The sequence below is a fragment of the Oryctolagus cuniculus genome, chromosome 4 (assembly GCF_964237555.1).
Source record: "Oryctolagus cuniculus chromosome 4, mOryCun1.1, whole genome shotgun sequence".
Classification (NCBI taxonomy): domain Eukaryota; kingdom Metazoa; phylum Chordata; class Mammalia; order Lagomorpha; family Leporidae; genus Oryctolagus; species Oryctolagus cuniculus.
Genome location: NC_091435.1, coordinates 11,589,390 through 11,615,843, shown reverse-complemented (window position 1 = coordinate 11,615,843; position 26,454 = coordinate 11,589,390). Strand labels below are relative to the sequence as shown.

The window sequence follows — 26,454 nt, the reverse complement described above, 5'->3', positions numbered from 1 at the left end:
TCCCCATCCCCGGGTTGTGTAGGGAAAATTCGCTGATGGAGAGTGAGTGCTGAGCCTAGCAGTTCAGACAGCACGCGTCTGACTCCGTCCCACACTGGGGTACCTGGGGTTTCCACACCCAGGCTCCCGGCTCCAGCCTCCTGCCAACCAGACGCTGGGGAGCAGCGGCAGCAACAGCTCAAGCGATTGGGCTCCTGCCTTCCATGTGGGAGACCAGGACGGAGTTCCAGCACCCTCGGCCCCAGCCATTGTGGGCATCCGGGGAGTGAAGGAGCAGATAGGGGCTTGCTCTCCATTTCTATCTGCCTTTCAAATTTTAAAAAAATTGGGAGAGAAAAACTACTTTTAAAAAGAAAAAAACCCATTACCATTGATAAAGCCACAACCTATTTCATGTTCATATTTTCATAAACTTCCCCATCATTTTTATTACATCATTGTTGAAAGGATGCCAATTTATAACCGGCTTTCTCTGTCTTGAAATGCTCAAAGCACAATTCGAACATCTGCTAGGCATTTCATCACATGGTTTTTACAGTGGTGACCAATGTCAGGAGTTCTAACAAAAAAAAAAAAAAAAGAAAGAAAGAAAGAAAAGAGGAAATAAAATGCAGAAGCCCCAAAGTAGGACGTCAGGATGCCTCTCCCCCCCCACCCTAGTGCTGAGCAGCCTCTATTAGTGGTCCATCTTGGGGGACGGAGCAACCCCCCCCCCCAGCAGGCTGCTAAACCCCTAAGGCCACTTCCTCCCACGCTGCACAGCCGGCGCCAGGGCCAAACCCACAAGCTCTTAGGAAATGCGGGGAGTTTCTCCCCATGGCCCGGACGAATCCTTCCTAGGCCAGCGCCCTCTCCAACCCTTAAAATCTCCAAGACCCTTTGCAAGCGGAGGGTCACCCGCTCAGGATGTAACTCTCAGGCTATTAAGAGCGCAAACGTTCCTCGGGGCAGCGGGGCAGCGGGAAAGGGGGGGCGGGGGCAGGGGGCTGGAGCGCCAGAGCCAAGGTTCCGCAGGGTCTTTCCTAGGACCGCGAGCCCCCCGCAGGTGGGCGTCTGCCGGGGCTCCCGCCTCCGCCCCTCCCCCGTGCGGGGCCCCCGGCCGCGGTCTCCCCCGGAGCGCCCGGAAAGTCCCGCGGCCGGCGGGGCGGGGCGGGGCCGAGCCGGGTTCCCCGCGGCCCGGGACGCGCAGCCGCCGCGGCTCGGGGAAGAGGCGGGCCCCGCGCGCCCTGCGCTCGCCATGGCGGCCCCGGCGGCGCGGTGAGCGGCTCGGCGGACCCCCGAGCAGGGAGCCGCCGCCGCCGCCGAGCGCCCCGGGCCATGCGGCCGCTGCTGTGGCTGCCGCTGCTACCGGTGCTGCTGCTCTGCGGCCGCGAAGCCGCGGCGTCCTCGCCAAGTAAGAGGCCGGGCACCGGCGCCGCCCGGCGAATGGGAGCCCGATCGGGTGGGGGGCGGGGGTCCGCGGGGTGCGTGGTCGAGTGGGGATTCCGCGGGGAGCCCCGATGGAGTAGGGGGTTGCGCGGGGTGCCTGAACGGTCGGGGTTGCGCGGGGTGCCCCTTGGAGTAGGGAGTCCGCGGGGAGCCTGACCGGGAGGGGGTTGTGCGGGGAGCCTTGGCGAGCGAGGGTCCCGCACGAATGAGGGTGGAAGGTGAGGGTATTCCAGGGCCCTGCCAGGGCGAGGAGCTGGGGCCCCTCCCCGCGTCCTGCGCCCCCGGCGCGCCCCTACTCCCACGACCCGGCACTGCCCACTGCGTCTTTGCGCCTTGGCTGCGTGCGCCGACGATGCACTGGCGAATTTCTCAGACCTCCCGAGGGGAAAACCGAACCCAGGGCTCGGGAAAGGGCCGCCTCCGCCGGCCGCACTGAGCGCAGCCCCTGCCCGGAGCGCCCTTCCCGGCGGCCGGAGCTGGAATCGCCCTCAGCGCTTCCTGGCCGCTGGGTGCCGTGGGGCTCTTCGAGGGCCAGGGACTGCGGTCCGGGCCGTGTGTCCAGAACTCAGTGCCGGCTTTGCTCGGGGCGCGTTTGATCCGCACGGTCCCCCGAATCATCCATAGGAACAGGAAAGTCCCCTCCTGCCTCTGGCTGTCCGCTGACCCAGGCTCCTAATTCCAGCTCTGGCCCTTATCTCCAGATTTAGGGGCTGAAAGAAAAGACCTCGGCGACAGAGGTGTAGGCAGAACACGCTCTGTGCCCGTGGTTGTCTTTCACTGGGTTGTGTCCGTGGAGAGGCCAATAGCACAGGCTGGATGGCGCTCGAGCAGTCTCGGGAATTTGGAAGTGTCCTAGTTGAAGGTGATTGAGGACTTGGTCCTGCTCCCAGCATCCCTTACAAAGGCCCTGAAGTTCTGGGGAGCCTGTCTCGGAGGAGGTGTCCCTGGTCACTGAGTAACTTCCTGCACCCGAGTCAGCCAGGTGGGTTTGAATCCCGATGGCCAAGCCTCCCGCACTCTGTGGCTCCGACAGCCTATGTAGGCTCCCTCTCCAGGCCTCCTTGAGCTTGTGATGGGCAAGGGGGTTTGTCCCTTCGTAGCAGCAGTGCAGGGAGTGGGGGCTGAGAGCCACCTCTGGACTTGTCCAGCCCCTCTGGAAGGCGTCCGCAGGTGGAGACCGGTGTTCAGAAACCTCACAGTTGGACGTTGCTGCGGCACCCAGGAGCATGCTGGTCTTTCTCATGGTTAACTTTCATTGTGTTTTGCAAAACCTTGGCCCCAAGTAATGCAATGAAATAAACTGGATCCATACGTCCTTGAAAGGTGGGAGCACTTGATACTAGTCTCTCTTTTGGCCACTGTTTGAATATGTGCATACTAAACAGTTAAAAAAAACTGAACTGGGAATTTTTTTTTTTTTTGACAGGCAGAGTGGACAGTGAGAGAGAGAGAGAGATAAAGAGAGAAAGGTCTTCCTTTGCCGTTGGTTCACCCTCCAGTGGCCGCCGCGGCCGGCGCACTGCGCTGATCCGAAGGCAGGAGCCAGGTGCTTCTCCTGGTCTCCCATGGGGTGCAGGGCCCAAGGACCTGGGCCATCCTCCACTGCACTCCCTAGCCACAGCAGAGAGCTGGCCTGGAAGAGGGGCAACCGGGACAGAATCCGGCGCCCCGACCGGGACTAGAACCTGGTGTGCTGGCGCCGCAGGCAGAGGATTAGCCTAGTGAGCCGCGGCACCAGCCGGGAATATTGTTTTAAAGATCTGTTTATGTATGTGAAAGGCAGAGTTACAAAGAGAAAGGGTGAGACAGATGGAGAGAGAGAGTGTGCGCTTCCATCCACTGGTTCATGCCCCAGATGGCCACAGTGGCTAGGACTGGGCCAAGAGGAAGCCAGGAGCCTGGAACTGTACCTGGGTCTCCCACATGGTTGACCCAGGGCCCAGGTACTTGGACCATCTTCTGCTGCCCTCCCAGGCGCATTAGCAAGGATCAGGATCAGAAGTGGAGCAACCGGGACTTGAACCTGTACTCGTATGGGATGGTGGCAGCTTAACCTGCTGTGCCACAACGCTGGCCCCAAACCAGGATATTTTATAGAGAAATGCCTTTTAAGTCCAAGGAAAACATGAAGATATTAACAATAATTCTCCAAGCATTTGCGTGCTCAAGTCAGCAAATAAAGAGGATACAGTTCTGTGGCCCGCGTGCTATGGAATCTGCTGCACAATTCTGCGGGCATCACAGTAATTCTACAAGGCATACAAGCAGCGGGAAAGTGCCCACACTTTTCCATACCTTACAGCTGTCCTCCCGTAATTGTGAAATCGCTTTTATAGTTTGGGGTGGGGGAGTGTTGGGAGTAAAGTTTAAAAAGGGAGACTTGTCCTGTCCATCCCTTAGGGTTGTTGTGTGAAATACTGGATCTGACACATGTGTAGCAACGCTCTGTTAGCATTTGGCCATTTGTTCTAGACAGAAAATGTAATCAATGGCAGGAAAAATGAGTAAAAGCACAGTCTTTAGTTATTTAGCTACCTGAGTATTAATTTTTTTAAGATTTATTTATTTATTTATCTGACAGAGTGCCAGAGAGAGAGAGAGATTTGTCTTCCACCCACTTCTTCACTCTCCAAATGCCCACAATAACCAGAGATGGGCCAGGCCAAAGCCAGGAGCCAGGAATTCCATCTGGGTCTCCCACCTGGGTAACAGAGGCCCAACCACTTGGGCCAGCTTCCGCTGCCTTCCCAGGGGCATTGGCAGGGAGCTGGGTAGGAGGCAGAGCAGCCAGGACTCAGACTGGCATGCTGATGTGGGATGCAGGTGTCGTAAGCTACGGAGTAACCCACATTTATATTAAAATAAATGTATAAAGTCTCAAACATCTGAGTCCGGGTGGGGTCAGAGGTGGCAGGATGGGGCAGGAGAGGAGGGGCCGTGGCTGTGAGATGTCCCCTCCCTTATCTCTTCTTTTGTTTTCTTATTTTTTTAAGATTTAAATAAATATTTATTTAAATAAATATATTTATTTGAAAGGTAGAGTTCAGAGAGGCAGAGGCAGAGAGAGAAGAGAGATCTTACATCTGCTGGTTCACTCCCTGGATGGCTGCGATGGCCGGAGCTGTGCCCATCTGAAGCCAGGAGCCAGGAGCTTCTTCCTAGTCTCCCACATGAGTGCAGGGGCCCAAGGACTTGGGCCATCTTCCACTGCTTTCCCAGACTGTAGCAGAGAGCAGGATCAGAAGTGGAACAGCCAGGACTCGAACCAGCACCCATATGGGATGCCGGCACTTCAGGCCACAGCTTTACCCGCTAGGCCGCAGCGCTGGCCCCCCTTAGCTCTTCTTACACCAGTAGTTCAGGAACATTGCCGCAGAGACGGAGAGGAGGAAGGCAGAGCGGAGCGTGCGCACCTGCCGGAGGACCACGAGCTTTTCTGTGTTGCAGGAGCTGGGGAGGCTTTGAGGCCCTGGTGTCCACTTATGGGCACTGCCCTAGTTTCCTATTGTTGCTGCAACAAATGACCGCCAACTCAGTGTGGCTTAACACCACGCAAACTGATCAGCTTCATAATTCGGCAGTGTTCTGGTGGTCAGAAGTCCGCGATGGGTCTTGGCGCGTGAGAGTCGAGATGCCCACAACCCACACTCCTTTCCGGTCGAGCGTTCATTGCCCGCCCGTACCAGCTTCTAGGGAAGCACCCTCGCGATTGCGCTGGGCCCACCCAGGTGTTCTAGAACAATCCACCTAGCTTAACCCAAGCTTCATTTGCAAACCTTAATTCCCCTTGACCATGTAACCTAAGGTATTCATAGGATGAGACATCTTTAGGGACCAGACCACTGCCTGTGCTGGGGACAGAACCACTGACCACTGTGTTCAGTGGGACCGCCCACTGGTCACAGAAGACAAAGTCCGTGGAACCAGTTGTGTGGCTTGGCACCTGCGGGAGCAGCCATGGGCGGGAGGGGGGCGGTCAGGATACCCTGAAATGGTCGCCCCTGAGGACCGACATGCAGCCAGCAGTGTGGGGTTCGTCTTCCCTTCATCTTGTATGTGCGTCTCCCTACACATCCGGGAGAGAGGCTGCGTTTTTCATTACTCCTGGGGAAACTGAGGCCTGGGCAGGGGCTTGGGAGGGTCCTGTGGCTACAGGCGGCAGGAGCAGGGTTCCAGCCGAGGCCTTTAGTCTGTAAGTCGTGCTCTTCCCACCGAGGCACCGGCAGCACCGTGGCCCAGACCCGCCCCTCCTCACCCCTGCCCCCACACAGCCTCATATCACAGAGGACAGGGAGGGCTGTGGCGTGAGGGCGGGCTTCAGGAGGGTGCCTGTGGTGCTAGGGAGGCGTGTGGGCTGCGGCGCCTTCGAGGTAGAGCAGACTGCCCTGTTGCCACCACGTCAGTCCCCCTACCTGTGGACAGGAACAGCCCCTCCCCGAAACCCACAAACTCCCCGCCTTCGTGGAGGTCACCATGCCGGAGCCCCTGGGGAAGCCGCCGGCAGTGAGGGGAGGCAGTGGTCACGGTGCCGGGACCACACACACCTGCAGGTAGCTCAGTCGATCCTCAGAACGTGCAGGCACCGCTGGCAGTCCCCTGTTGCCGATGAGAAGACCGAGGTAGAAATATCTTGCCCAGAGGCCCGCAAGCAGATGATGGCAAAACTCTGTCTGGAGCCACATGGTCTCATGCTGGAGCCCGATGCCTCACCACTGAGCCACGACGGGCGCGGGGGGTGAGGAGAGCCTGGGAGAGAGGTCACGCAGGGCACAGGAGCCCCGTGGTGCAGTTGGTCATTCTCTCTCGGGCTCTGTGCATGCATTTTGTACAGCAGGTGGCTCCGATCAGGCGGCACCTGAGTAGAGACCTGAAGGGCCTAGGGACCGGGGAAGGGACTGGGGAAGGAACCGGCCCGGCCAGGACTGCAGGACAGAGTGTGCCTTAACGAAGGGGCTGAGTTTCCAGGCCAGGCCTTCTGAGATGCCCACTGGACAGTTCTCCAGGCGCGTTCTAAAGGACCGAACGATCTTCAGCACTCCCCTATGGACCCCTAGCACTGAACCTCATTGTCTGCTGTCAGCGTGGTCCCATAGGAGCGCGGGGCATCAGAGCAGACAGAGGTGGATGCTGTGTGTCCCCGCAGTGAGACAGCGGAGAGCGGGTCTGGGGACCGTGGCTCTGTCGGGGTGGTCTTCTTGCTCTCCCACTTGGGGATTGGCACGCATGCCCTTCCTTGTCACCCCTGGGTCCCTGGGTGCTTCTTTTCTCACTGAGTGTTTGGATGGGGGGAAGCGGGGTTCCCAAGGAGGGAGGGAAAGAGAAAGAGAACCTTCCTGCTGTCTCCTTCCCAGAGATGGGGGACAGTGAAGGGACAGTGTGGCAGGCAGCTTCGTGGTCGCCCAAAGATGTCCACATTCCAGTCCCGGGACCCTGTGACCACGTCATCTGACATGGCAGGAGGGACTGGTGGGCCTGGCAGAGGGGTCCCCAGGGAGATGGCAGCACAGTACATGACACAAGACGTGTGGCACCAGGAGCCTGATCCCCACGGCGGGGGGGGGGGGGGCCGAGATTGTGGGAGGGTGCCCGCCCTAACCAAGCACTCTCCCCGAGGCCTCTGCCCAGCCCTGCCTGGAAACAGCGGGCAGCTGCTCACAGGGCTCTGCCAGCGTCTACCGTGCCACACGGGCCCGGCCCCCATCATGCTTCTAGGCCTGTCGGCCTCCGGCCCCCGCCCCCAGATTCTCTCGAAGGCCCGCGTGACTCAGAGACATGTCGGTTCACTGGTTGTCAGCCAGAGCTCCTGGTTTCGGTAATTCAGCTGGCCACCGGCAAAGGGGCCGTGTAGAGGAAGTGCCTGGGAGGCCGGGCTGCGCCCTGTGCTTCGAGCCTGGCTGTCGTGGGTGAGATGTGTGGTTTGAGCTTCCTGCACTGAATTCTGGTACGGCGTGTTTTTCTTTCCACTTCTGGGCGTTTCTCACTAACCTTTCAATCAGAGAAAGTGTTGTCATCACAGACTTTCTTTCTAGAAAGACGTGCCCCGGGCTGCAACCCTGGAGGCTGAAGTGCAGTCCCACAGACCTGGGGCGGGGAGGGGCTTGAGGTCATCTCTCCCAGGTCACCCCCCCAAGGAAAGGGCTCCCTGTACCCTTGGGGAGCATCTGATGTCACTGTTTAAGCCTCTCAAACTTTCCTGTGCGTGAGAATCCGCTGGAAAGCGTGGGGTGGGGGCCTGGGAATCTGCATTTTTAAAATCCCAGCCCCTGGGCAATCGCCACGCTGGGGGTTTTTGAGGAACACAGCAACTGTGATGAGGGAGGGAAGACAGTCCCCAGTCTCCCACGTGCCCTGGGGCTTCGCAGACCTGATTTGGGGTCTTGTGTGCATTGCGTGGTGAGGGTGGCTTACCATACACTCCCTTGGTATTCGTGCAGGACTAATGCACGTCGCGTGTTCACCAATGAAATGTTCACCACAGCGCAGGCCCGGGGTGGGGTGGGGTGGGGTGGGGTGGAGGGGTTCTAACAGAACACTCATCCGGGTGAACCAACCTGCCCCAGCCAGACGCACTTGCTATGGGTGGAGCGGGATCCCGGTGTGGCCAGGGTCTGGGTGTGGCAACTGGAACCTGGGTAGGAGGGGTCTCTGAGCCCCTGTTTTTTCCCCCACTGACTGTGTCAGTAGTGCCATCTTTGTCCCCGAAGGTCAGGGGGACATTGCCTGGGGGGGCAGGTAACACCATGTCCACACTTTGACCCCAAGGGAGTTGTGCAGGTGTCTGGTAATGCGTGTTTAGGTGTTGTTGTTGGAATGGATTTTTTATTCTCTCTCTCTCTCCCTTTCAAGACTCTCTTTCCCAGCTGCCCGCTCCCCAGCACCCGAAGATTCGCCTGTACAACGCCGAGCAGGTTCTGAGTTGGCAGCCAGCGCCCCTAGGCAATGGCACGAGGCCAGTGGTCTACAGAGTGCAGTACAAATAGTAAGCTGGGCGCCTCCGGGCGGGGAGGGGTCCTTGCTGGGGGAGGGCGGGTGTCGGGGACCCTGTAGAACCCTAGGGCCGGCTGCTAGGTACCGCCTCGTGGCAGGATTGGAATGGAGCCGTGGGAAGCACATCCTGTCTCCAGGGACAGCTGGCACAGCTCTCACTCCTCCAGGGGCTGGGATCCCACTGTGTCGGGAAATCCTGCTGTCCAACCTCAAGGTTTCCTGAATCGGGGCAAGTTTATTCCCTCACTGGCTGCAAAGGGCCTCGGGCTGGAAGGTCAGGAGGCATCCTCGCTAGGGCTCCAACTCGGACTCACTGAGTCGTCCAGGCCAGCTTTGGCCTCTCCGGAATGCACTCCGTGAGTGACAGTGAATTCTCAGTTTCTCCACTGGTTTTCCAGTTTGAATCGCGTGCTATTTCGGCCCCTGCATGTTACGCCTCGCCCTCTTTGCCAGCTTTGACATACTTCGCCATCGCTGGGTTCCAGGAGGAGCTCATAGAGAAAGAAGACAGGCAGAGCCCACGTCCTCAGCTCCTGGTTGTTTGCCTTGTTAAACAGGCGCGTGGAAGAGTAAGGTGACATTGCTGGCCACGCCGTTTTACGTGAATAAGGAGCAAAGTGGGAAAAAGGCTCACGCTGCTCAGTGCCCATGAGAATGTGCTGGATGGGCACACAGAGAGTGCAAACAGTGCATGGAACCACGTGTGTGTTGCAAAAATATTTTTTTACAAAAATAATTATCCTTTTTTAAAAGAATATTTGTTTATTTGAAAGGCAGAGTTACAGAGAGGCAGAGGCAGAGAAAGAGAGAGAAAGGTCTTCCATCTGCTGGTTCTCTCCCCAAATGGCTGCAATAGCTGGAACTGGGCCAATCCAAAGCCAGGAGCCAGGAGCTTCTTCCTAGTCTCCCACATGGGTGCAGGGGCCCAAGGCCTTGGGCCATCTTCCACTGCTTTCCCAGGCAACAGCAGAGAGCTGGATTGGAACAGGAGCAGCCGGGACTCAAACCAGCACCTGTATGGGATGCCGGCACTGCAGGTGGTGGCTTTACCCTCTATGCCACAGCACCGGCCCCGAAAAAATAAACATCTTTTAATTCCATTTTGCCCTGAGCTTTTGGAAGTAGCCAAGTACGCTCACACCGCCTGTTGCAGAATTCATTAGCACAGCCCTTTTGGAAAGTAAGTCTAGTATGTACTTCCAGGGTCACGAAAATGCCCATATTACTTTTACCTTAAGCAGATAGTCCAACCCCACCACCCAAGAAAGAAGCCAAATTATATTCATGAAGATATACATGGAAGCATCAGTAGGAAAATCCCAAATTATGGCCTGCTAACTTATAGGTGCCCATTAGGCAGTCCTCAAATAATCAATACATGCCCTCTGTGGAAATTGCAGTTGTATAAACTTTGGGATGTGGCTGGCGCTGTGGCCTGCAGGTTAGGCCTCAGCCTACAACACCAGCACCTCATATGGGCACCGACTTGAGACCCAGCTGCTCCACTTCCCATCCAGCTCCCTGCTAATGGCCTGGGAGGGCATCGGAAGATGGCCCAAGTGCTTGGGCCCCTGCACCCACGTGGGAGACCTGGAAGAAACTTCTGGCTCCCGGCTTTGGTCTGGCCCAGCCCCAGCTGTTGCAGCCATTTGGGGACTGAACCAGAGGATGGAAGTGTTTCTCTCTTTCTCTCTCTCTCTCTCTCTCTCTCTCTCTGTGTGTGTGTGTAACTCCGCCTTTCCAATAAAAAAAAAAAAAATGGGATGTATTTGTGGTCAAGGACAGGAAGGGAAAGTGGAAAAGTAGAGGCAGTTGACTGGGCCAGCAGTGGCTTCCCAGATGATGTCATTTTCATTTTCCACGTCCATTGTCACAATATTTCCTTGATTAAGACCGATGCTTGGCCGGCGCCGTGGCTCACTAGGCTAATCCTCCGCCTTGCGGCGCCGGCACACCAGGTTCTAGTCCCAGTCAGGGCGCCAGATTCTGTCCCGGTTGCCCCTCTTCCAGGCCAGCTCTCTGCTGTGGCCAGGGAGTGCAGTGGAGGATGGCCCAAGTGCTTGGGCCCTGCACCCCATGGGAGACCAGGAGAAGTACCTGGTTCCTGCCATCAGATCAGCGCAGTGTGCCGGCCGCAGCGTGCTGACCACGGCGGCCATTGGAGGGTGAACCAACGGCAAAAGGAAAACGTTTCTCTCTGTCTCTCTCTCTCACTGTCCACTCTGCCTGTCAAAAAAAAAATTAATATACCTATTGTATACTCCAAGAACAAGCAGTATTCTCATTTTAGTGTTTTTCTCTCTAGACATTTTTTCCTAAATGCATGCAGTTGTGTGAAAAGGTGGATTACCCTTCCCGGTCCTACTTCCTTTTCTTTCTCTCTCTCTCTCTCTCTCTCTCTCTCTCTTTTTCTCTTTCTTGATTTACATAGGTTAGGTCAGTGTGTGAGCAAGTTTTCATATAATGAATTCTGTGTGATTATTTTTATTGCATGTTTTTGTTAGTTTTACACATGGCATAGTCATGTCCCTGCTTACAGATATAGATAGTTAACCACTGACAACTTTTTTTTAATTTATTTTTTCTTTATTTCAAAGGCAGAGTTACAGAGCAAGACAGACAGAGAGGTCTTCCATCTGCTTGTTCACTCCCCAAATGAAATGGCCAGGTCTGGGCCAAGCCCCTGGCCAGGAGCCAGGGGCTTCTTCCCCATCTCCTATGTGGGCACAGGGATCCAAGCACTTGGACCATGCTCTCTGCTTTCCCAGGCATGTTAACAGGGAGCTGGATCGGAAGTGGAGCAGCCAGGGCTTGAACCGGTGCCCATGTGGGATGCCAGCACTGCAGGAGGTGCCCCTATGGCAATGGCAACTGTTTTGAGTCATCATCTCTGTTTTCCTAGAAGAGGGACTGCGGGGTCAAAGGAGACGAACTTAGCATTTTCCTAAGTGACCTCGCAGAGGGTAGACACCGCTCTTCCATGGCACAGGTGCCCGGATGCGGGGGACAGGCCGTGACTGGTGTAAGCGTGACCAGTGTCCCTAGCAGGGCCCCGCACTGCCTCTGAGGCCCCCATGTTGTTCCTGCAGGGTGATGGCGGCCACAGGGAGGCCCCAGGGTGCTCTGGGAGAGGTCGTCCCAGGTTCTGGCACTCAGGAGACAATGGGTGCAGGGTCCACACAGCCTGCCCTGGCACTCGGGAGACGGACATGGCATCCACACAGCCTGCCCTGGCACTCGGGAGACGACGGGCACGGCGTCCACACAGCCCGCCCTGGCACTCGGGAGACGGGGAGAATAGAGAAGTTGCCTCGCTGGGATCCGAGCCCGGGTATCCTGGCTGCACAATCCATGCGCTGAACCACGGAGCTGTGGTCGGCACAGTGCAGATGGCTCTAAAAACCAGAGAACTGCAGGAGCAGGGCTGATCTGAAGCGGCCGTTTGCAAGGGGAGGCCGGAACGGATTTCCTGGTGCACGAAGCTCCCCCGGGCTCACTGAGCAGGCGGTGGAGGCCCTGCCCTGTTGTTTCTTTCACGTCCCTGTTCCTGTTCACTATTCATTTAAACGTGGCGCACAGCTCCCTATTTTACCCTCCGCCAACAAAGGGGGAAGTGGCTCCCTTCCCACTCTCCCTCCCCCGCAGGTGCCGGCTGCCATTTCAGTTTGGACGCTTGTTCCCTTTAAGCCTTTTCTGAGAAACATCTTTTTTAAAACAGTTCTGGGGAAGACATTTGACCTAGTGCTAAAGGTGCCGCTCTGGACGCCTGCATCCCATGTCTGCGTGCCTGGGTTCAAGTCCTGGCTCCACTCCCAATTCCCCCTCCCTGCCCGTGCAGACACCCTGGGAGGGACCAGGTGATGGCTCAAGTATTTGGGTCCCTGCTACCCACATGGAAGACCTGTGCCAAGTTCCCGGCTCCCGGCTTCAGCCTGGCCCAGCCCTGACTCTTGTGGGCATTTGGGGAGTGAACCAGCAGATGGAAGATGTCTGTCCATCTCTCTTCTCCATCTCTCTGCCTCTTAAATAATTACTTTAAAAAAAAAAAAAAAAACAAGTTCTGAGAAAGGGGCAGGGTTGAAGGAGAGGAGAAGCAGAACATGAGTGGTTGGCATCCTGGTAAATTAGGGCGTGACCTTTGAGATACACAATGAGCGTCTTCCTCAAAGCTCTGGCCACGTGGCAGAAGTCTGTCCCCAGGCAGGGTGTGTAGTATGCATGACGGGTGGGAGCAGGCGGCCCCGAGGACAAGAGCCTGTTGCTGTCTCGGCCACTGTGGCCGTCGGGGCACAGCAGATGCGTGCCTGCAGGGTTCACTTGGGATGGCGGCATAACCTTGTGTCTGTAACACTAAAACCCACCGCACTGTATGCCTTTAAGTGGATGAGTTAGAGCTCGGGGGAAACTCAGACTTGAAGAGCGTTCCCTTTCCTTGTCAGCGCCATGGGGGAGTGGAACGACGTGACCCAGGTGAACTGCACGCAGATCGCAGGGACCGAGTGTGACTTCACGGCGGCCAGCCTCTCCAACGGCTTCCCGATGTATTTCAACATCTCCCTGCGCCTCCGCGCGGAGCAGGGGGAGCTCCACTCGGCCTGGGTGACGGTGCCTTGGTTCCAACACTATCGGAACGGTAAGAGGATGGGGAGAGACCCGTCTTCACCCTGCTCTTGGGAGTGGCGTTGGCTCCAGGTCCCTGAGCCCCGCCTCTCTCCCGACAGGTGGAGGCACCGACCCTGGAGGCGATGCCCGGGAAGGGTGGCCCCTGTGTGTAAGAAAGTTTGATTGGGTCACACGAGTACATTGTTCTTCCGGTGAATCGGCCGTGGCCGCTCTCCCGAGACTGTGGAAGAGTGAGAGGTCCGACAGGGGCCATCCGGACTGCAAAGCCTCCATTTCCTCTGGCTTTTCACGGGGCTGGAGAGTGGCCGACCCCTGAGCCAGACGCAGTGCTGGCCCACCGGCACAGCTCACCTGTTCTGGCACAACTCCTTCCTGCTTGGAGACTTCCACTCAGCTTGGAGTGGTGCCCGACGCGTAGTAGGTGTTCAGTAAATGTTTGCTGAATGACTGTACGAACCCGTGTGTCCCCGGGTATCGGAGGGGCAGGCTTAAGAGCCCTGGAGTGATGGGTGTGTCACCCGGCCAGCTGTGCCAGCTGCTCCTCCGGCCTCTGGTTTACGCACACAGGAAGTACGAAACTTGTTTGGACCCTGATTCAGACACAGTGTATGACAGTTGAGAAAGTGTGGCCACAGTCTAGACTGTTAATGTACTAAACAGTTATTGTTTATTTTAGATGTTATCATGCTATCGTGATTTTAAAGGGGAAGGGGTGATCCTGGTTAAAATGGTATTTTTTTAAATATTTTATTTTGTTTGAAAGGCAGAGTTACAGAGAAGGGGCAGAGGCAGAGGCAGAGAGAGAGAGATCTTCCATCTGCTAGTTCACTACTCAAATGGCTGCAACAGCCAGGGCTGGGCCAGGTCAAAGCCAAGAGCCAGGAGCTTTATCCAGGCCTCACACGTAGGTGCAGGGGCCAAGCACTTGGGCCATCTTTTGCTGCATTCCCCAGGTGCATTAGCAGGGAGCTGGATCAGAAGTGGAGCAGCCAGGAATTATGGGATGCTGGCGCTGCACGGGGCAGCTTTATGCACTACGCCACAGCACTGGCCCCTACAGGGGAAAATTTTATGTTATGTGTGTGTTGCTACAATTTTAAAAATTAGAGGGAAAAAGGGGAGGAGGAGGTTCCTCTCTCCCAGAGCTCCATTGTCCTAAAGTATCTGCAGGGAAATGATGATGTCTGAGATTTCGTTTAAGGTCATCAGAATTACCCAGAGAGGGAGGGCCGGGATGCAGTGCCTGGGCACGGAAGAAGCGGGGTGTCTGGAGATGCCGGTTGGTTAAATTGTGAGCTCTCTCTGGTTTGTTTATTTTCTGTACTAAGAGGTGTTTGGCCGGCGCCATGGCTCACTAGGCGAATCCTCCGCCTGAGGCACCGGCACCCAGGGTTCTAGTCCCGGTTGGGGCACCGGATTCTGTCCCGGTTGCTCCTCTTCCAGTCCAGCTCTCTGCTGTGGCCCGGGAAGGCAGTGGAGGATGGCCCACCCGCATAGGAGGCCAGGAGGAAGCACCTGGCTCCTGGCTTCAGATCGGCGCAGCACACCGGCCGTGGCGGCCATTTGGGGGGTGAACCAACGGCAAAGGAAGACCTTTCTCTCTGTCTCTCTCTCTCACTGTAACTCTGCCTGTCAAAAAAAAGAAAAAGAAAAAGAAAAGGTGTGTAAGGTGTCAGGGACCCACACAAGGAGGACAGGGTGGTCTTGCTGGCGGCATCTTTGCACACTCATTTGTCCTGAATCAGAAAACCAGCCAAGGTCTGAGCTGGCACGTTCCGCCTAAGTGGGGATTAGGAACAACAATCAAACAGTATTGACGGTGACCGCCGATGCACAGGGGGTAAGAGACAGGGACAAAGGTGGGAAGGTCACCCGTCCAGGGCGGCCACGTTCTCAGTCGGGCTGTCATTCGCTGCTCTCTGGCTGGTAAGTGGCGTCCTAAATCCCACCTACTGCTTTTGGGGGAGCTAGAATCAGCACCCCGTGTGCAGATGGCTTCTGGAGGGAGTGAGACAATGGCTGGAGGGGAAAGGCTTTGGCGTCCCACAAACCTGGCTCCACGTCCCATTTTCCCAGAGTGATGGCACCATGAGGCATCAGTTTCCCCGTCTGTGAAATGGGCACAACTTCTCGGTGCTGTGGAACCAGCAGGCCAAGCCCAAAGGCAGGGCATCTGCTTGTGCCAGTGTCCACTGTTCCATGAAGCCATTCTTCCCATGGCATTTTGAAAGAAGACACATTGTTCCTGTCCCTTCCCTGCCCCCCTACCCCACTCCCATCCCCAGCCCTAAGATTAGTGTCAAGTTCAAGTTCAGGTTCAAACCTGGGACTGCCTTTAGAAGGGTGGGTCAGAGAGTGTGGTCCTCTTGGCTGTAAAGGGATTCAGTGGGGCTGGCATCCATGCTCCCACGGCTGCTCCTGTGTGGGAGTGGACCTCGCTAGAGACCATCTCCCTCAGAGGGGAGAGGCCTGCCGCCAGCGTGCTTCTCCACGCTCTGCTGGAGCCGGGGTGTGCCAGGGCCTGTGAGCAGCTCTAAAGAAAGAACTTTTTGTCCCCGGCAGCCAATCCCCGGACATTGCGCTGGCTGGCGGCCCTGGCCCTGCCGTGAGGCATTGTCTGAACTTAGCTCCTCCACCAGAAGTGGTGCGATCGGAGGGTACAGATGCAAACCCTGTAAAGACCCATCTGCACGAAGAGGAGTGTGGCCAGGCCACGTGCCGACCTGCGGCTCCCAGGGGAGGACGTGGAAGTGTGAGAGAATCCCAGCCAGGGTGTCGTGAACACACAAGTGTTTGCAGTGATAGGATTGCCTCCTTGGGTGAGACATGCCGAGATCCGTCTTGTAGAACTTGGAGGACCCAACCTGTACTTTGATCTAGGTCGCCTGGTTCATTACGCAGTGTGCATGCTCACTTGGCTGCCCTGGAACTGATATGAAAAGCCCTAATAAATAGAACCCCGTGGGAACACCTCCGTTTTTATACTCAAACAGAGCATTGCAAGCAGCTAGGAGACAGGTGTACTGGAACGTGTGTCAGCGCCACTTTCCCTCATTCATACTGGAATTTTTTTACATGGCAGGTAGGGGCTGGCAGACCTTCCCCCCTCTGGGTGAGAACTTGACCTTTGGCTATCTTTCCAGTTCTGCTCCTCAGAAACTGATAAACATGTCACGTAGCCATGTCACCAGGCAGTGTTGCTTATGGGTCACATGACTTCTGCTTGGCCAATGGCATCACAGCGCTGACACCCACAGTGCCTGGCAGATCTCTGAGCTCTGCTGAACCAGGCACATCCTCACAGGGACCCTGGGACCCACCCCTGTGGAGCTGACCCAAGAGATATTGGCTCTGGTGATCCTCCAGCCGGGGGGGCTGCAACACCTGCCCCGTGGGACCTTGCCCCCTTGTACCCGAGCTGTCTCCAGAGGGGACGGGGGGCTTGCTGTGGGCCACTGTGTGGCCTGCTCCAAGACCCCATTTGGAAGCTTACTCCTCGTGCCCAGAACCACCTCTGCCTATATAAATACAAATACACGCGTGTGTGTCTCCACGTGTGTGTGACCAACAGACAAGCCTTTATCTGGAGGAGAAAGGATCTCTCGGGCCTAACCTGCCATAAATAGAAAATTCCAAAAACATGAGAAAAAGTGGCACTGACCCCGTTCCAGTACATCTGTCTCCTAGCTGCTTGCAATGCTCTGTTTGAGTATAAAAACGGAGGTGTTCCCACGGGGTTCTATTTATTAGGGCTTTTCATATCCGTCCCAGGGCAGCCAAGGGCTGACGCATGACGAGAATTGAAAGGTTCCAGCATTTTATCAAGTGAGCGTGTGTACTGTGTGTGTGGTATTACATATAATAGACACACAATTGCTCCTCCATTTATGATGGAGTGATGCCCCGATAAACCCATTGCAAGTTGAAAATATCGCTTCAAGCCAAGAAGAAGAAGGCACTCAATGCCCGCAACATGGTGCCCTCTGGAGCGTCAAGGGTGTTTGCCCCAGGCAGGCACGGTGCTGAGCAGGAGCTGCGGCGGCTGCCGCCTCTTCCCAGCATGGGGAGGGAGAATCCGACTGCTAGCCCAGGGGCGGACGAGAATCTGAAGCGTGGTCTCCGCCCCATCCCGAAGTTGGAGAGTGGTTTGAGTTGAGCCGTCGTCGTAGGCCAGGGACCAACCGTACGGTAGACCTGTACACACAATGTGTGTGTGTGTGTGTCTGTGTGTATTGAAGCGCATGTCTGGGTTTGCAATTCTGTTCCAGTGACCGTCGGGCCTCCCCGGAACGTGCGGGTGACCCCTGGAGAAGGCTCCCTCATCGTCATGTGCGCCCCTCCCTTTGATATCAGTACCACCATGGCCACTTTTCAATATTACGTCCACTACTGGGAAAAAGCAGGAACCCATCAGGTCAGAGCGTTTTTCTTCTTTGTCTTTAATTTTCTTTTCTTTGGAGTTTTTTTTTTTTTTTTTAAAGATGTATGTATGTATGTATTTGAAAGGCAGAGTGAGAGAGAGAGAGCTCTTCCGTCCTGATTCACTCCTCCAAATGGCTACCACAGCCAGGTCTGCACCAGGCTGAAGCCAGGAGCCAGGAGCCAAGCACTTGGGCGTCCCCCCCACCCCCAGGCACACTAGCAGGGAGCTGGCTGGAAGCAGTAAACCAGGCCAGAAGCAGTGAACCAGGGCTCCTCTCTGGGATACCAGCATTACAAGCAGAGGCTTAACCTGCTGTGCGACAATGCTGGCCCCATCTTCAGAATTTCTGATGTAGCAAAAGAGAAAAGCTCACGTGGGCCAGGAGCACAGGGGCTCCAGCTTCCCCTTCATGTCTGGGCCTGACTTAATCCTCCTCTCTAAGACCTGATTTGTGCTGTCTCTGCAGAGACCTGCCTCTGCCCCCTGGAGCTGCGGTCTCTCTTTAACTTCACCCTGATCCCAGTGTCTGGGCCACACACTGGGCCGGTGCATTGCTTATGACGCCTTTGCCATGCTCCGGACTTCGGAGATTTCTGTGGGCCTCTTTCTTTTTTTAAGATTTTTTTTTTGAAGGCAGACTTACAGAAAGGCAGAGGCAGAGAGAGAGAGAGAGAGAGAGAGAGAGAGAGAGAGAGAGAGAAAGTCTTCCATCCATTGGTTTACTCCCCAGATAGCCACAACAGAGCTGAGCCAATCCGAAGCCAGGAGCCAGGAGCTTCTTCTGGGTCTTCCACATGGGTGCAGGGGCCCAAGCACTTGGGCCATCTTCTGCTGCCCTCCCAGGCCATAGCAGAGAGCTGGATCGGAAGTGGAGCAGCCAGGACTTGAACTGGCGCCCATATGGGATGCCGGCACTGCAGGCAGTGGCTTTACCTACTACGCCACAGCACCCACCCCTTCTGTGGGCCTCCTTATTCAAACAGGAATCCGCTGCCGTCTGCAAGGTTTCGCTGTCTCAGTGGCTTGAACAGTTCGCCAAGAGGCTGTAAGTGAATAGGTGGGAAAGCTCTGGGAGGGAGAAGGAGCTTGTCAAGCGGAAGCCAGCAGATGCGGGGAGGCTTGGCAGGTTGGGGAGCTGTCACAAGCTGCCCACAACACACCTGATGAAGGAACATGGGATCCAAGGGGCTTGGGCAGCCCTGGACAGGCGGGGTCCACCTGCCTCCTGATATCATCAGTCCCCAAGGTCATTTTGACCAAACCTATCCCAGGAAATCAGTGCATTTCAGTTCCAGTTAGGAGCAGGTCGGGAATGGGATGAACATTCTTTCCTGGGATAGTTTTTTCTCCACTGGCTGACTTGGAGGTATCTGGATTAGATTCACTGTGAAACCCAACATGCTGACTTGAAGGGAGAAAAATGTTATTCTCAAAGTTGGGATTTACAAGGCTGGCACTGTGGTATAACAGGTTAAGCTGCCACCTGTAGCACTGACATCTCACATGGGCACCAGTTCAAGTCCACTCTGCTCCATTTCTAATCCAGCTCCCTGCTAATGCGCCTGGGAAAGCAGTAGAAGATGGCCCAAGTGCTTGGGCCCCTGCACCCATGTAGGAGACCCGAATGAAGCTCCTGGCTTCTTGCTGTAGCCTGCCCCAGCCCTGATGATTATAGACATTTGGAGAGTGAATTGGTGGATGGAAGACCTCTCTCTCTCTCTCTCTCTCTCTCACTCTTCCCTTTAAATAAATATTAAGAATCTTTTTTTAAAAAAAATCGGGACTTGCTAAATTCCAGCTCTGGACCTCTACTGCTACTGCCCCACCCCCACTCCCCAAGACCTCATGGCCAGAAACAGCCCTAAAGCCAGTGCACTTCTTCGCTCTGGCCACCAGTCGTCCCCTGGAAGGTCCGTCTCCTGTCGCCAGCGTCGCTGTAAAACCACAGCTGGTGGTTGTGGGGTTTGCCTGCTATGATGCTGGGCGGACGGGCCCCGGGTGTGTGGCTGACTGACCCGTGAGGCCGTGTGCTTTCTCCGTAGGTGAGAGGTCCCTTCAAGAGCAGCTCCATTTTGCTGGAGGATTTGAAACCCTTCAGAGTCTACTGTTTGCAAGTCGAGGCGCAACTGCTCTGGGTATCCCAGAACGTCATCCGGCCCGGGCATTTAAGCAACGCATCTTGCCTGGAAACAACAGCAGATGGTAACATAGGCCCTTCTGTGTCCTTTCCGAGCTGGGCAAAGAATACTTCTAACGTAGCGACACCAGGGAACCCTTCTGCACTGAGCAGTGGTAGGAGGAGGGGGAGCCCCAGAGGCCAGCGGCGAGGATGAGCCTGTGTTCAGGTCAGTCCCAAGGGCTGCCCCTCAGCCAGCACCTGCTTGGTTTATTAGAGGACGGCCCGAGCAGCCTCAGGCTAAAAGTGTCTCCTCGGAAAGACTCAGGCTAAGAGAGCTGCAGATTTTTTTTTCTGACTTTGGAACATTTGCATATACATAGTGAGATGCCTTGGGGATGGCACCCAGGTCTAAACACAAAACTGAGTTGTTTCACAGTCACTTTTTTTTTTTTTTTTTTTTGGCCGGCGCTGCTAGGTGGAGGATTAGCCTAGTGAGCCGCGGCGCCGGCCTACAGTCACTTTCTGCACACAGCCTGAGTGCCGTTCCATACGATAATTCCAGCGCCTCTGCATTTTGACTGTGGCCCATCACGTGGGGTCAGATGTGGAACGTCCCACTTGTATTTGGTGTCAGCCCTCCAAAACTTTCAGATGTTGGAGGACTTCAGATTCCGGATTTTGGGATTAGGGATGCCCCCCTGGTTGGATGTAAGCCTCCCAGGCAGGGGTGGGGAAGGGGATCTGAAACGAGTCCCGTGGAAGCAGGGTCAGATGAAAACTGACCAGAGGGGACGGTCACCCTGTTCACTGTCGTGTTGTCTCTTTTAGCCTCCACCAAACATCAGCAAATAATCCTGATCTCGCTGGGAGTCTTTTCATTGCTGTTGGTACTGGCAGGGACCTGTTACTTTCTGGTCCTCAAATACAGAGGCCTCGTCAAATACTGGTTCCACTCTCCGCCAAACATCCCACTGCAAATAGAAGAGGTATGTGCACCCATATGGGCTGTATCTGCAGCCCGGCTGTCCCTCGGGGCACTGTGGACACTGAGGTCATTTGCTGTCTTAAAAATTTATTTATTTATTTGAGAGACACAGTTACAGAGAGAGAGGGAGAGACAGACAGAGAAAGATCTTCCATCTGCTGGTTCACTCCCCAGATGGCTGCAGCGGCGAGGGCTGGAGCTCCATCTGGGTCTCCTACATGGGTGGCAGGGGCCCAAGCACTTGGGTCACCTTCCAGTACTTTCCTGGGTTGCATCATCTGGGAGCTAGATCGGAAGTGGAGTATTGGAACTTCAGCCAGCATCGCAGGTGGCAGCTTAACCCTCTGTGCCACACGGCTGGCCCCTGACACTGAGACGGAGTGTCACTGGTATAGTTATTCATATATGCGTGTTCATAGCAGTGGCATTTCCAGTAGCCAATGGTGGGACAACCTTAGTGTCTGTAAAGAGGTGAGAGGGGAACGGATAAATAAAATGTGGAACATACACACAGCGGAATATTATTCAGCCTTGAAAAGGGAATTCTGACCATGATACCTTGGGACACTGTGCTGAGTGCAACAAACCAGACAAAACAGGAGAAACCCTGTGTGATCCCACGTGTGTGAGGTCCCTCGTTAGATTCGAGACTGAAGGTGCGACAGTGGTCGCCAGAGGCTTCAGGGCAGGAAAAGAGGAGTTAGTGTTTAATGGGTGCGAGACGGGAAGTGTTCTGGGGATGGAGGGTGGTGACAGTGGCGAAACTGAGTGTGCCACTGAGCCGAGACTTCAGAATGGTTAAGCTGGTAAATTGGGGGCGGGTGTTGTGGTATGGGGGGGTTAAGCTGCCCCTTGGGACACCCACATCCCATACTGGAGTGCCTGAGATCAAATCCTGCCCCTGCTCCTCATTCAGCACCTGTTAATGTGCTTGGGAGACAGTGGATGATGGCCCAAGTGCTTGGGCTCCTGCCACCACATGGGAGACCCCGGTGGAGTTCCAGGCCCCTGGCTTCGACCTGGCCCAGCCCCAGCTGTTGCAGCCATTTAGGGGGTGAACCAGAGGATGAAGATCTCTCCCTCTCTCTCTGTCTGCAATTCTGATTTTCAAATAAATAAAGCGGGAATCATGATTAGGACCATGACCTTTGGGGCACATGGGTCCCTCGGGGAGAGTTCGCGCCCAGAGCTCGGGTGTGTTAAAGAACTGAGAGAGCGAAGGGCTGATGGGCCTAGTGGAGGCCTCTCGTCCCTGCACAACGCACCTGAGGACACAGATGGGACAGTATCAGGATCACAGGCTGGCTCAGAGAGGGACATTTGCAAGTATTTGCCCCTAAGGTGTTTTTTTTTTCCTTAAATATTTATTTGAAAGGCAGAGATACAAAGAGAGAGGGAGAGAAAGATGGAGATCTTCCATCTGTTTCATTCCCAAATGGCTACAACAGCTGGGGCTGGGCCAGACGGAAGCCAGGAGTCCATAACAGGTCTCCCACGTGGACGCAGGGGCCCAAGCACTTGAGGCATCCTCCACTGCCTTCCCAGGCCATTAGCAGGGAGCTGGATCAGAAGTGGACCAGCCGGGACTAGAACCAGTGCCCGTATGGGATGCCAGCCTCACAGGGGGCGCCTAAACCTGCTATGCCACAACGCTGGCCCCTGCCCCCAAAAGATTTACACTACCCTTTGGGAAGCTCAGGGTTGAGGTGTTAGAAACAGAATCTTGGCCGGCACTGCGGCTCACTAGGCTAATCCTCTGCCTGCGGCGCCAGCACCCTGGGTTCTAGTCCCAGTTGGGGTGCCGGATTCTGTCCCGGTTGCCCCTCTTCCAGTCCAGCTCTCTGCTGTGGCCCAGGAAGGCAGTGGAGGATGGCCCAAGTGCTTGGGCCCTGTACCCCATGGGAGACCAGGAGAAGCTCCTGGCTCCTGGCTTCGGATCAGCGCGGTGCGCCGGCCACAGCAGCCATTGCGGGGGTGGTGGTGGTGGTGGTGGTGGTGAACCAACGGCAAAGGAAGACCTTTCTCTCTGTCTCTCTCTCTCACTGTCCACTCTGCCTGTCAAAAAATTAAAAAAAAAAAAAAAAAAGAAAAAAGAAACAGAATCTTGTTTTGTTGCATCCAGAGTGAGTGGAAGTTAGAGAAAGTCTAGGTCTGGAAAGAGCTATAGTCAGGTGCTCCTCCATCTGCCCCCACCACCACCAGCGGCTGGGCCCCAGGGGGTCTCCACCAGTTGTCCCCAGGGCACGACTGTGCCACAGGCCTTAGCTCGCTTTCCAGGCGAGTTCACCGCGGTGGCCCAAGGTTCAGCTTTGTCCCTCCTCTGTCCTCTGATTGCACAGCCATGGTGCCCAGGACTTCAGAGACTTCCAGCGTCTCCCAGGGCTCATCACAGCCTGGGGATTTCTAACGCAGCACAAACAGAAAGGGGAAGTGAGTAGGCGCCGAGAAGGGTCCTGGGTGTCCCTCGGGCCTCACACCTGGGGCCTTGGCGTGCTGAGTGCTGGGAAGCCGAAACCACAGCCCTGGGGGGAGCAGCCAGGAGCCGGGCTGTGGACGTCACTGCTGGGCCCGGTCACAGCTGAGCCCAGGCCCCGTTTCCTCCTCCACTGAAAAGCAAGGCTTTCTAGATGCATCGAAGGACAAGTGACTCACAAGCCTGGGGGTGGTGATGAGGAACACACTTTCCCTTTTCTAACGCTCGTGGCGGCGTGGGCGTGCAGGGTGGCAGGGAAGCCACGGCCGCGAGGGGCGTGGAGCAGCGTTCCCGTGCAGTCAGTCACGTGTGGCTCGTGGGCGGGAGCCGTTCTCAGAAGTGGGTTGTTGGGCCATTTCCTGATTGTGCACACCGAGGTGGTGTCACCCGCCACACACCTCAGCCACGTGGCCTACATGGCATAGCCTGCGGTTGCTGGGCCACGTGAGCAAAACAACAGGAGACTAAAGCAAGCGTGAGAAAAAATGATGCAATCAAGAGATGCAGTGAAGGGGACGGATAAGGCTGCTTTGAAAAAGTGGGAAGCGTTTTTTTCTAAGCACAAGGAGCACACTGTAAAAAATAATGATGAAAACTACAGGGGCCAGCGCTGTGGCACAGCAGGTTAACGCCCTGGCCTGCAGTGCCAACATCCCATATGGGCGCCGGTTCTAGTCCTGGCTGCTCCTCTTCTGATCCAGCTCTCTGCTGTGGCCTGGGAAAGCAGTGGAAGATGGCCCAAGTCCTTGGGCCCCTGCACCCACATCGGGGACCCGGAAGAAGCTCCTGGCTCCTGGCTTCAGATAGGTGCAGCTCCAGCCATTGCAGCCATCTGGGGAGTGAACCAGTATATGGAAGACCTCTCTCTCTCTCTCTCTCTCTCTCTGTAACTCTGTCTTTCAAATAAATAAAATAAATCTTTAAGAAAAAAAGAAACTACAGCACGGGAGTGGACGCGCAGCCTCACAGTGAAGATGCCCAGGTCCTACTGGCACCAGACTTTTACTTGGTTGCCAACATAGTAGGCCTGTGTGCACCAGCATCACCACAAACAAGCAAGAAATGCATCGTGCTCGAATGTTATGGCTGTGGTGTCACTGGGGGATAGGCATTTTCAACTCCATTATCATCTCTCTTTCTTTTTTTAAGATTTATTTATTTATTTGAAAGGCGGAGCTGGGGGTGGGGGTAGAGGTAGCCAGAGACAGAGAGATCTTCCATCACTGGTTCACTTACCAACTGGCCACACCACAGTCAGGACTGGACCATGCCAAAGCCAGGAGCCTAGAACTCCATCCGGGTCTCCCATGTGGGTGGCAGGGGCCCAAGTACTTGGATCCTCTTCTACTGTCTTCCCAGGCACATTAGCAGGGAGCTGACCCAGAGGCCCAGTAGCCAGCACTCCAACCAGTGCTGCAGTATGGGGTACAGACATCACAAGCTGCGGTGTAACCCACTGCACCGTGATGCCGGCCCCTTGATTACAACCCTAAGGAGCCACCATCACACACGCAGTCTTGTCATTGACCCAGATGTCATTCGATAGCACATGACTGTCTTAGACAGTGGCTGCATTGGCGAATAGAGTGGTCGTGCCAAAACAAAATACAGCTATACCAACTAAAACTAAAGCTACAGTGTGCTACACTGAACTGAGAAACTAATTGCAATTTTGTTTTTCAACTTTTCAAGTATTTAAAGGACCCGGATCAGCCCATCTTGGAGGCCCTGGACAACGACAGCTCACCCAAGGATGACACCTGGGACTGTGTGTCCGTCATTTCATTCCCAGCAAAGGAGCCCGAGGCGGGTCTGCACGTACCTGGAACTAGAGCCCTGGCCCAGCCCTGGGAAGGCGGCTTGGAGCCCAGGAGCTGCTGATATTCTGTCCGGCCTTCTCAGAGACCAGCACCCCATGTTCCTACCTCAGAATGGCCTGGCAGTGCCCAGGAGAGACAGCGGGGCTTGTGGGAGAGACGGACTGAGTGCTTCTCATTACAAATTTTCTAAATCATACCAGTTGCTAGAATGATTCTACAGAAATATCGCAGAAAAATCAAGGCTTCCTGTAAACACTAAAAGGCGTGTCATTATTTCTTAGCAAAATGTCCGTGGCACACCGCTCATGTTTTCATCATTGTCACTTGGACCTGGCAGCCAGGAGGCTGAGGCCTCTCCATGACTCAGGCAAACGAGCTGGGGCCCTCGGGACAGGTGTGCAACCTATCCCAGCCTGCCCCCAACCAGGGACAATGAGCAACCTTTCTTGGCCAGTCTGCTGGCTTAAAATGTGATTTAGCCTGTAAATATTTTACTAGTAATTTAAGTGTTTTTTTTTTTTTTTTTTTTAAAGCCAGAAGTGAAACATGGTAAACTCTTTAAAAAGCCTATGTAAAGGGGCCGGTGCTGTGGCGTAGCGGGTAAAGCCACCGCCTGCTGCAGTGCCGGCATCCCATATGGACACTCGTTCTAGTCTGGGCTGCTCCTCCTCCAATCTAGCTCTCTGCTCTGGCCTGGGAAAGCAGTAGAAGATGGCCCAAGTGCTTGGGCCCCTGCACCCATGTGGGAAACCGGAAGAAGCTCCTGGCTCCTGGCTTTGGATCGGTGCAGCTCTGATGGATGCAGCCATTTGGGGGGTGAACCAGCGGATGGAAGATCTCTCCCTCTCTCTCTGCTTCTGTCCCTCTGTAACTCTGGCTTTCAAATAAATAAATCTATCTTTTAAAAATAAAACCCTGTGTGAAGTCTTTTTCTCCCTGTTTTGCCTTATTTTAGCCTACTTTCTGCATCATTTGAACTGTTGAAAAATCACTCTCGTCTGCGGGTGGGCATTGGTCCTAGTAGTTAAGCTGTCACTTGGGATCCCCATGTCCTGTATCTGAGTGCCGGGATTTGAATCCTGGGTCTGCTGTGGGCCTGAGCATATTAATTTCTGCTTCACATTCTTGCCTGACACCAAGATAAGAATTCTCAGCAGAGGCTTAGAAACGTGCACAAGTAGGGAATAAACAAACACGGCCCCCCACACATCGTGAGCAGGCCCCGAGGCTTGCCCGTGCGAGAGAGCGAGAACACTACCTCCAAGCGTGCTCCATGACAGAACGACCCCTCCCTGGTTCACAGCCTCTTCTATGAGGCAGGGGGTGGCCCCTTAATCAGATGTACAAAGAGATGGAGTCTTAACTATTTCCTGGCCCCAGATGACACAGGAGCATCCTGGAAAGCTAAGTGTGTCAAGCCGACAGAGAGGTAGGGTGGGGCCAGCACTGATGTGTAGCAGGTAGGGCCCCTCCCTGCAGTGCCAGCATCCCAAATGGGCACCGGTTTGAGTCCTGGCTGCTCCACTTCGGTCCAGTTCTCTGCTATGGCCTCGGAAAGCAACAGAAGGTGGCCTAAGTGCTTGGGCCTCTGCACTC

General features: G+C 55.3%; 2 protein-coding genes across 2 annotated transcripts in view; one reads left to right on the top strand and one right to left on the bottom strand.

Annotated features, from left to right (window-relative positions):
• The first annotated feature begins 1,192 nt into the window (after window positions 1-1,192).
• Window positions 1,193-25,771, top strand: IFNGR2 (interferon gamma receptor 2). The gene is made up of 7 exons (XM_051833614.2): window positions 1,193-1,393; window positions 8,275-8,407; window positions 12,855-13,048; window positions 17,307-17,452; window positions 19,504-19,663; window positions 20,409-20,566; window positions 24,731-25,771. Exons 1-7 carry the CDS (start codon window positions 1,318-1,320, stop codon window positions 24,917-24,919), a joined length of 1,056 nt encoding a protein of 351 aa, XP_051689574.1. The 5' UTR covers window positions 1,193-1,317; the 3' UTR covers window positions 24,920-25,771.
• The window catches only part of TMEM50B (transmembrane protein 50B), a 60,527-nt gene continuing 54,708 nt past the window's right edge, over window positions 20,636-26,454 (bottom strand). Inside the window, exon 7 of the mRNA XM_008274926.4 lies at window positions 20,636-21,026. Coding sequence (XP_008273148.1) covers window positions 21,020-21,026 — 7 coding nt within the window. The 3' untranslated portion in view covers window positions 20,636-21,019. The remainder of the gene's footprint in view (window positions 21,027-26,454) is intronic.

Excerpts from the sequence above, each read along its gene's own strand:
- IFNGR2 (XM_051833614.2), top strand. The coding sequence starts at position 1,318 with ATGCGGCCGCTGCTGTGGCTGCCGCTGCTACCGGTGCTGCTGCTCTGC. Across the intron at positions 1,394-8,274 it reads AGCCGCGGCGTCCTCGCCAA|ACTCTCTTTCCCAGCTGCCC; the intron begins GTAAGAGGCCGG and ends CTCCCTTTCAAG. Across the intron at positions 8,408-12,854 it reads TACAGAGTGCAGTACAAATA|CGCCATGGGGGAGTGGAACG; the intron begins GTAAGCTGGGCG and ends TTTCCTTGTCAG.